Source organism: Chaetura pelagica, unplaced genomic scaffold (assembly GCF_000747805.2).
Source record: "Chaetura pelagica isolate M959 unplaced genomic scaffold, ChaPel_1.0 scaffold676, whole genome shotgun sequence".
NCBI lineage: Eukaryota > Metazoa > Chordata > Aves > Apodiformes > Apodidae > Chaetura > Chaetura pelagica.
This window is the reverse complement of record NW_009953724.1, coordinates 973,847-983,472: the sequence shown is the minus strand read 5'-3', so window position 1 is coordinate 983,472 and position 9,626 is coordinate 973,847. Positions and strand designations below refer to the sequence as shown.

General features: G+C 48.8%; 1 protein-coding gene across 1 annotated transcript in view; it reads right to left on the bottom strand.

Annotated features, from left to right (window-relative positions):
* Positions 1 to 2,624: 2,624 nt before the first annotated feature.
* The window catches only part of TCEB3 (transcription elongation factor B (SIII), polypeptide 3 (110kDa, elongin A)), an 8,579-nt gene continuing 1,577 nt past the window's right edge, over positions 2,625 to 9,626 (bottom strand). Inside the window, exons 3-11 of the mRNA XM_010000630.1 lie at positions 9,232 to 9,350; positions 7,185 to 8,400; positions 5,608 to 5,722; positions 5,109 to 5,264; positions 4,675 to 4,772; positions 4,233 to 4,413; positions 3,609 to 3,720; positions 3,190 to 3,341; positions 2,625 to 2,879 (exon numbers count right to left, since the gene is read on the bottom strand). Of these exons, the coding sequence (XP_009998932.1) occupies positions 2,818 to 2,879; positions 3,190 to 3,341; positions 3,609 to 3,720; positions 4,233 to 4,413; positions 4,675 to 4,772; positions 5,109 to 5,264; positions 5,608 to 5,722; positions 7,185 to 8,400; positions 9,232 to 9,350 (2,211 nt within the window). The 3' untranslated portion in view covers positions 2,625 to 2,817. The remainder of the gene's footprint in view (positions 2,880 to 3,189; positions 3,342 to 3,608; positions 3,721 to 4,232; positions 4,414 to 4,674; positions 4,773 to 5,108; positions 5,265 to 5,607; positions 5,723 to 7,184; positions 8,401 to 9,231; positions 9,351 to 9,626) is intronic.

Genomic DNA, 9,626 nt, shown 5'->3' with positions numbered 1-9,626 from the left:
CTCCCGTGGCCCCGCCCACCGCCGCTCCCTCCACGTGCTCCCTCCGGTGAGCGGGACCCCCATCCCGGCCCCGGGCAGGGGTGTTGGGATGAACCCCCGCAGCGCCAGCGGGAGCTCCGGGCGCTCAGCCCTGGGGCGTTTGGGCCAAGCAGGGCAATGGGGGCAGCCCCGGCCCCCCTGAGAGCCCGGGCAGGGGCTCCCCCGGACACGGGGACCCGGTTTCGCTGCTGACACAACAGATACAACGGGCAGACGTTTTCCAGTGTTTGGCTTTTATTGAGACATGACTTTCCTCTTTTCATATAACTTATCTAATTAAAATATTCGTATCAGTTACCACCAAAAGAAAAAAAAAAAAGGGAACATAGAAAATTGTATATACACAGTTAGGGACCCAAATACAAACGCAAGTCCAGGTCACTCCCCCTGCTGCCCGTGTCACTCATCCCACCACCAGCGGGGCAGCACCAGGGGAAGAGGCAGCTCTGCTCAGCTCCTTCACTGTAGTGTTGCACAGAAACATTGCACAAGTGTCACACCCCGGGCACTTTTACCTCAGACTTCCCTTAGTTTGCATCTCGTGGAAGCTGCCCTCCTCTGTCCAGCTTTGGGCAATACCCACAGCTGAGTATTGAGCTGTAGGATTAATTAAAATGGCAGTTTAGTGCCCAAGATGCTTGTTCTTGGGCCTCACCCAGATCCACTGGGGCCTCATCACTTCCCTCCCCTCTGCCCCTACCCCAAGTACAGAGGAGAAATAAAAGGTAGCACAACAGTCAGCAGAAGATAATATATTGTTATCTAATTAAAAATACAGCAAAATTAAATACAGCAAAAAAATGCAGGAGTAAGGAGCCATTCATTTACAGCACAACACACTGAAATGCTGCAGGGGAACAGGAAAGCATCTGGGACTGTAACAAACTTACAGCACGTGAGAGTCTGAGAACATTTTCCCAAGACCTTCAAAAGAAGAACAGACTAAATAAACAAGACAGGTGTTCAGAATGGTTCTAAAGAAAGAACAAGGAGAAAGGAAGAAAACAAATCAATGGAAACCAGACACACCGAGGGATTTTCCTAGAACCCTCCAGGAGGACTCTTCCCAGCCAGTTTTCCTCCAGTAAGTGCAAACAGACAGCTCCACCAGTCTGGGACTGGGCAACCACAGAAAGCCAGCAGCAGAGCTTCACAAAAGCTGCCACCACTACCAGCACATTTTCCACACAGAGAGCAAAGTCCTAAGGCAGCAAATATGGCTTGGAACAGGAGAATCCCCTTCTGATCCAGTCAGTGCTGACAGAGGCCAGCTCCCTCACCACTTGACCTGGGTCTGACCAACTCCATCCTCTGCCTGCACCTCTGGGTAGGTTCACTTTAGAGGCAGATAAAACCCTCAGGCAGGAACATTCACCTCAATAAAGCTTCACATTCAGCAGAAAGTGCCTGGTTGAGTCCAGCTCCCCTTTCTGTTGTGGCCTCAGCAAGTCCACTCAAATCACACCCTTCGTGCAGCTCCCCTGAGGAGCTGTGCTCCAGAGCTCCTCCTCACACCTCCACCAAACCCACCAGCTGGGTCCACCAGGTCACATTACCCCCCCTTTCCTTCCAGAGCTCCAGTTCCTCAGACACCAGGTACAACCAAGCTTTTAAAACTCCTGCTATGAAGCACACACATATTAAAAAGAAACCACATTCCATTATTCACTTCCCTCTAACCCCAGTCAAGTGGTTTCAGGTTCAATGACTAAAATCCTTGTTTTTTCCAAAGAAGGGGCAGAGCAAAAAATACAGGGAAAAGACAGGATTTAAAGTACCAGCTTCCAAACTGGAAATAAACCCTTCCTAGTTCCACACAGAAAACAAGATCAAAGTATTCCTTCTTTCCACTAAAAAAAGGCAAACTAATGCCTTCACTGGTATTTAAAAACTGGTTGCAATTCCAGAGGCAAAAATCCTCTCTCTCTCTCAAAAAGTTAAAATCTGACTTGATGCACAGTAAAATTTCTCCCCAAAGCCCTTGTAGTTTTATTCCCAGTAGCCAGAAGACAAGAGCAGCAGAGGAAAAAGTCCCCAGTGGCCCCTGGCATCCCTGCACAGCCTTGTAAGCATCTGTACCAGATCTAGAGGAACAGCAGAGAGAGAAGGCAGAGAGCTACAATTTTATTAACATACAGGAGCAGAGAGCAAAGCTTTGGGACTTGGTGTGCTTGCCAAAGGATCCACGAGCAGATGGGCCACCAGTCCCACTGTCCCAGAGAGTCCAGGTGGGACTTTGTGCCCAGCAGGTACCAGATGATGAGGAAAGTCTCCCATGACAGCCAATATCCACTTGGACAAATGGATTCCTGCCAGCTCCAGGCACAGAGCCTGGCCCCTGTACTGGATTAGGAGGGCAGAGACTACTGGGAGTGACATAAATAATACCAGCAGGATAAAGGGGTAAAATATTAATTAAAACCATTTTATAATTTATTAAGAGGTTAAATAGTAAATAAGTCTCTGGATCTTCCACTCTCAGCAGGTGCCAAGACTTCACATTTTCTTGTGTTGGGACACTCTGTACATCCTTCTTTTGTTGGATGACAAAGCTAAAAACAGGATGTTAGGGGCAGGGAGAAGACAGGGCAGGGCTTGACACTGAGAAAGGGACCAGAATAAAAGATAAAATACTGTGCTGTTGTCTTGTGCAGATCGAAGCTTCTCCCAGCAGCTGCAGCCTCCAAAGAGTTCAAAGAAAAGGGCTGTTTGGGGACCTTCTCCCCCTTCAGTGCCACTTCCCCACAAGAGGGAAAGTCCCAGATCTGCACTGCAAACTTATCTCCGAGAGAACCTGTTTTTAAAAGCTTTGATAGTCTTTGCCATCATGGGTGCAATTTCTGCAACAAAGGAGAAAGAAAACCACAAATCAAACTAAACAAAACAAAAAAGAAACCCAAACCAACCCACATATTAAAGCAGCAGTCACAGAGTGGGAGAGCAGAGAGCAATTCAAAGCTGCAGCAAAGATGCAAGGGAGGGGTAAGTGTTTGGAAGGAGGAGTCTGAACCCAATCCCTAGGGAGAGAGGCCACCAGCATCAACCTTCCTGCACAGCCTGGATTTCTCTTACAGCAGAAGCAGCAGATTGGTGTATTTGCAAAGGAAGAGCTGTAGGAGACCACAGGGATGTTCTGTGGTTTGTACTTACTCTTCACTGGTGGTTTCCTGGGGTCATAGGAGGAGAAGGTGCTACCTGAAGACGGGACAGAATGGGCACTGCTGGTGCTGGGCCCATCGTAGGACTGCTCCTCACTCACACGAGGGTGGCTTTTGCTGGATGTGTACAGGACTGGTTTTATCCTGAAACAGGGACAGGACAGACCTTTCAGGACAGGAGTCACTGTGGTTTGATGCAGTTCTCCAGACACAAACCACACTTGTCAGCAGCAGCAGTGACCAGGACCTCCACAATTTCCAGCCACAAAGAGGCCGTTACAGTGACAAGTGTCACTGCAAAAGGACCTCCCAGGCACACAGTGACCTTATCCTGCCAAAGCCCAGAGCTTCAGGGCAGGGGCTCACAGGAAGGGTAGCCCTGAACAGCAAGGGCTACTGAGCAACACTTACTTGGTCTTCTCTGGCAGAAGAGGTCCTCCAGTTCCAAACTTCTCCTGTCTCCTCCGTACGTCCCGAGGAGGCTTTGCTGCAGAGTTCACAAATGCCATTTTGGCCACTCTACCTGTAGGAGGCCAGAGGGAAACACTGCTCAAATCCAACTTACTACCAAGGAGGGCTCTGTCTTATTACAGCAAACTCCAACCACCTCTTCCCAGCCCACCCATTCCAAAGCTCTGGTGATAGTCTCCTCCCTCATGACTGAACCCTGCAGTCACAATATGGGAGAAATCAGACTGATTAGGTCAGTAGTTCTCATTATGTTCACCAAAAGAGCACAAATGCTTCCCCCTGACCCTGATTTTCTTCAGCTTCAGCATGGAGAAGCCATTCTAGAACAGGAGGTGCCTCTGCAGCCCAACATGTTCCTGCTTTAAAATCTTGCCCCATCCAGTCTGCACCCACAGCACTGGGTGAAACCCAGAGCCTGCCAAGCCACGGAATAAAGGCCACCATATAAAGAACAGAGAGCTCAGCAACCTTTACATCATACTAAATTTAAACCAGTCATTCCAGAAGACCTTCCCCATAGAGAAATATCCCAGTTTCCCCTCTGGTCACTCAGTCCTGCTGCACCTTTGGGTTTGTTGGCGTGGGCTGAGCCGATGTTCCGCGCCAGCATCAGCAGCCGCTGCTCCCGCGCGTCGTGCAGGCGCAGGTACATCTCCCGCCAGGACTCAAACTCCTCTGGCTTCTCATTCTTGAAGTCTCGGAGACAGTGGTTGTGCCAGAGTTGATCCGTATCCTCAATGAGGACCTGCAGTAAATGCACACGTGTGCTGGGATCCCTCCTGACACCCTCACTCCCCTCTCCCTCAGTGCCACTGGATCAGCAGAGGGCAAGACGGCTGAGGGGACAACGTGCAGCAAGAGATGGGCAAATGGCAAATTATGGAACTCAGGACTAGCAAAAGCCACCTCTTGTTATAAAAGGTGTTCTTTAATACTGTGCTGTTGCAGATGAGGACAGACCATCACTCCCACCCATCACCCCCCCTCCCCAGGCCGTGGTACTCACGTGGTTACACTCCTCGATGCGGTACAGCTGCTCTGGGGTGCATCTCTCCAATACTGGCTCCAGCACTGAGAAAGGGACACCACCCACTTCATAGATTGCTAGAGAGAAGCAAGATGCACAGAGAGTATTAATTCAGCTCCTTCCTTGCCAAGGAAAGGGCTTGACACCCTGCAATGCAGTGGAGAAAACCAGCAGTGCTGCACACCACCACAGAGAACATGGGGAAGGGGAAGGGAACCATAGGTGTAATAGCTCTAGTGAGTCACCAGGCACCAGCATCTCTAAGTTAAGAAGTGCCTGAGTTTTCAGGGAGATGTTTCCCCTGTGACAAGGGGCAATGGACTGTTCACATGCTCCAAACCAGACAGAAACAAGTTACCAAGACTTCAGTGCAAGGAAACATGACTGTGAGACAGATGAGGAAAGGTACTTACAGTCAATGTTGTTACTGAGGACTCTGATGCACTGTTGATACAGAGACATCATCTTTGGGAGGTAGGCAGTTTTAGAGCCTGAATACACCTGCATCTTGGAATTCAACCGTCGGCCTGTAAAACCTGCTTCACTCTCTTCAGCTGGTGAGGACACCGCTGTAAAGAGGAAGACGTGGAGTAAGAAGGGAGCAAAGTAAAGAAGAGCCCACCCTGAAGAATGGCACAGGAGACATTTTAGAATCACCCAGAAGGATCAAGTCTTCTCTAAAAGACCTGCAACCCAATTCAGGAATGGCAAGTCCAAAGCCCAAGCCTCAAGAAGGGTCAGCAAAGGATCCTCCTGATTTCTGCTACAGCACGTGGGAAAGCAGCCACACCTCTGGGCAGCAGAGGCAGGACACCAGACCACAACAGAAAGACTTGAACCCAGCCAGCACCCACTGCCTCCCTTAGACAGTAGCTGGAACCCATTTCAAACCTATTTTCCTGCCCAACATACCTTTCCTTTTTGTCTGGGAGCAGGGAATGGACTCAATTGAAGGAAGAGGGCGATAATTGGCCTGGATCGGCGGCAGTGGGATGTCTGGTAACGTTGGTACCACATCTAAAATTATCTGGAAGGAGAGGATGTACATGCAAGTAAGCTGAGAATACAGGAGAATGTTACATCCTGCCAAACAGCTCTGAGCTGTTTTGTTTGATATTTTGAATAAGCCTCCCAGTGCTGATCAGCTTGCTCCAGGACACTGTGACTCTCTAGGTTGTCAATACAAAGAAGCCAAAATTTGGGACCTGAATCACTCAGGGAACCCCACAAACTGAGGGGAAACCTAAAACTTTTGTACAAGGCACTTACTAGAAAGAATGGCAAAGCAGGAATTCACAGTGCTGCTAAGATCACTTTTTGAAGAGCAAATTGTTTCCAAGTTGATGAAAAAAGATGAGGCAGTGAAGGCTTTACATGTTAGTTCCTATTTATGTACAAAGCCCTGGCACCTGTGGGGCAAGGAATATGTCCAGAAATATTGCTTCTTTTTCACAAAAAAAGTCTGTCTTCTACAATAAGCTGTGTTCTAACACCAGTTCTCCCCTATTTCTGGAGACCAACAGATTTAGTTAAGAAAACTGCAGGACTGATATGGATTAAAAACGTCCATTTTAGAAAAGCCATGAGGATGATCAGAGGACTGGAGGACCTGCCAGAGGAGGAGAGGCTGAGAAAACTGGGTTTGTTCAACCTGGAAAAAGAAGGCTCAGGGGAGACCTTATTACCATGTTCCAGTACTTCAAGGGTGGCTGCCAAGAAGATGGGGACTCCCTATTTACAAGGAGTCGTGTGGATAAGACAAGGGGTGATGGGCACAAGTTGCTCCTGGGGAGATTCTGATTGGACACAAAAGGTAAATTTTTCACCATGAGGACAGTCAGACATTGGAATAGTCTCCCAAGGGAAGTGGTGGATTCCCCCTCATTGGACAGTTTTAAGTCTCAGACAGACAAGGTGCTGAGCCACCTCATATAAACTAGACTAGTACCTAGAGAGGTTGGACCAGATGATCCTTGAGGTCCCTTCCAACCTGGTATTCTATGAAAAGCCAAATACTTCAGAGACACAGGAACCTTGCTGGTAGGTGGGGATGCACTGCATATGAGGCCAGATTCTGAGCTGACTCACATCTAAACATACTCTGTGTGCTTAACAAGTATATCATCTCCCCATGTTTTCACAGGGCTGTTTAGCTGAAGGTCTTCCCTCTTACCCTCCCCAATTTAATCAACAGTGGTTTGCCTGTTGTGTTTCCTTCTTCTCCTCCATCTTCACCCACTTCTCCAGCCAAGTTCCACTCTAACAGCACAAAGCAATGCCTGTGGCTCAGGGCATGTGAAACATGCCATGTGTTCCAGCAGGAACTGGGAATCACAAACCTGGATACCAACCAGACACCACAAGCACACCCTGGTGCAGAACACAGCCCAGCACCTCCGAGGGGAAAACTAATAAGCCCCAGAAAGCAAAGGACAAAAAGCAGCTTTTCCTGCCTTCTTTGTTCACTTTCAGATCCTTCAAAACCTTACCCTCTTTGGTTTGGGAGGCTCTGGTAGATTCTTCTCTGCCTTTTTCTCACTTATCCTCTTGTGGCTTGGACTTTTCCGGCTCGAGTTGGAGCTGTTGGTGCTGGCTTTGGATCCGTTCTGTTTGCTGTGCCCTCTGTCTTTCTCCACAGCTGACACAGAAGCTTTGACCACTTTCTTTTTCTTTTTCTGGGGCTGGTCGTAGCTGAGGTATGACTCAAAGGACATGGTAGGTTGTTCAAATTCATCCTCCACTTCTCCCTCCCCAAAATTTGAGGAAAAGCCCACAGATTTTTTGTCCACGTCGGAGATTTTGCGTTTCCCCTCAGAAGACTTTAAGCTCCCAGAAATGCCCTTTTCTTTAATCCTGTTTGAGGAGTCACTCTCAGCTTTCCGTTTCTCCCGCTCGCCGGTAGAGGTCTCCAGGCTCACCTTGGGCTTTTCCAGTTTACTTTTCTCAGAGTCCCGATGCTTTTGCTTCTTAACATGGTTGTCCAAAGACTCTTCCAAGTGCGGCAACGTGTGCAACTTCTCCTTTCTGGAGGTGCTGCCTTCTCGGTTCTTCTCCTTCTTGGTGCCATCTGACATCCTGTGCTTCTCCTTTCTGCCCCCTGCCACGGGGGCTTCCTGGAGCTGCTCTTTAAAAGAGGTCTTGTGCAATCTTTCTGGGCTGAAGGCAGAGGTTCTCTCCTCCCCTCTGCCATCAAGTCGCTGCTTCTTGTGAGAAGACTTGTGCTCTTTGCTTCGACTCGTGTTCCCTTTGTCATAGAACTCACTGGGGTTCCTCTCTCGGCCCTCCCCAAGCTTCTCCTGAGAGCTGTGGCCTTTGCTGGCTTTCTGATGAAATACTGTCGGTTCCTCCTGCTCCTCAGAGCCATAGGGGTCTGTGTAATTATCCTGAGGGCTATCACTTGGCTCAGGTGACACAGCTTGTCCATAGTCCGAGTACTCCTGATCTGAAGAGAGCACTGGGGAAGATCTGCCCCAGCCCTTCCCCTCCTGGCTGCTATAGCCATAAGTCTCGTGGGCTCTCTCAGGCCTAGGATACCTCTTGGACTTCTTTTCCCTATGATCTGGGCTGTAGGACTGGCTGCTAGACGGCTGGAAGGTTTCTGAATACTCCTGGTCAGGTTCCTCATCCTCTCTGAGAGAGGGTTCTTGGTGTCTTGTGCTCGAGCTGCTCCTCTCGCAGTTACGGTCTTCAGAATCTAGGTTATTTCTGAAGGGATTGAAAGAAAACTGTTAGATTAAAACTTCCCAAAATGAATGAAAATAGCTGCTCCCCATGGACCACATGGACTGGGACCTCTCTTACAGAGGATGAAGGTTGTACTTGTAGTTTTGTGGCAATACAACTAATCCTCTCAGGCACAGCAACGTTCAGGGATTTAGAAGCTGCATTTCTGCTGCAAGAGACACTAGAGACAGACACGTACAGAGGCCTCTCCCAGCCCACACCCTCCTGGCTGTGTGGTGCCTGTGGGAAGCACGTCCCCCAGTTACCCATGCAGGGATACCACAGCCACCAACATTCTCATGAATAACTGGGGTTTTATCACCCACATCAGAATGATCTCATGGCAGGGTTCAGCACAGCTTTGTTACTGCAGCGTGCTGGCCAGCAGAGCTCTCAGTTTCCATAGGATTTCTGCACTTAAAAGCTTTATTTCAAAGCAAGACACTTCCTTGGCTTGGGCCTAGGACTTCCTCTCTGCAGCATCACCAAATGGGAAGCAAGCAGAGTGCCTCTCTTGCTTCAGTGAAAGCACTTTTCTGGCCTCTACTGTTCATCTCTTCATCAAACTGCAGATTCTTGAAAAATGGGCTCTACTTTCACGCAAAATGCAGCCCTCAGCAGCCCAGCACTGCAGCCAGCAGGGGCAGGTTTGGGATAAATCCCAAAACAAGGCAAAAACCCCACGCAGGGTTAGCACGCTCGTGTTACGAGTTTTTCCAGAGCCTTCACTTGGTCTGAGAAGTTTATCATCTCTCCTCCTACAAAACCATAACAAAGCTTCACCCATCGAGATAACCAAAGAGGTTCACTGACCTGTCTGCTTCCTGGGACACTGGCACCAGTTTCTTCCACCTGGCCACGAGGTTCTTGGCGTAGTCTCCGACGAGCTCGTGTTTCCGCAAACTGTTCACAGTCTTCCCAACACCCGTCTCCTTCAGGAGAGACCCAAGACATGAATTCAGCTTAGCAAAAAACAGACATCTAAACACTGCTAACCTTCCCATCAAGTTCACCTACTAAATATCACTGCCACAGAGAAACAGACTTCCTTGATCTAACAGCAAAGATATCACGTGTTTTCAGCGGCCATTGTATTGTTACAGTTCTGTAAATCAAAGGAGATTTAACTCTGCCTTAGTCAAACATTAACTATTGGTATTAATAAGCCAAGTTAGTCTTTACCATGACTGTTGGTTTGAAGACAAAAG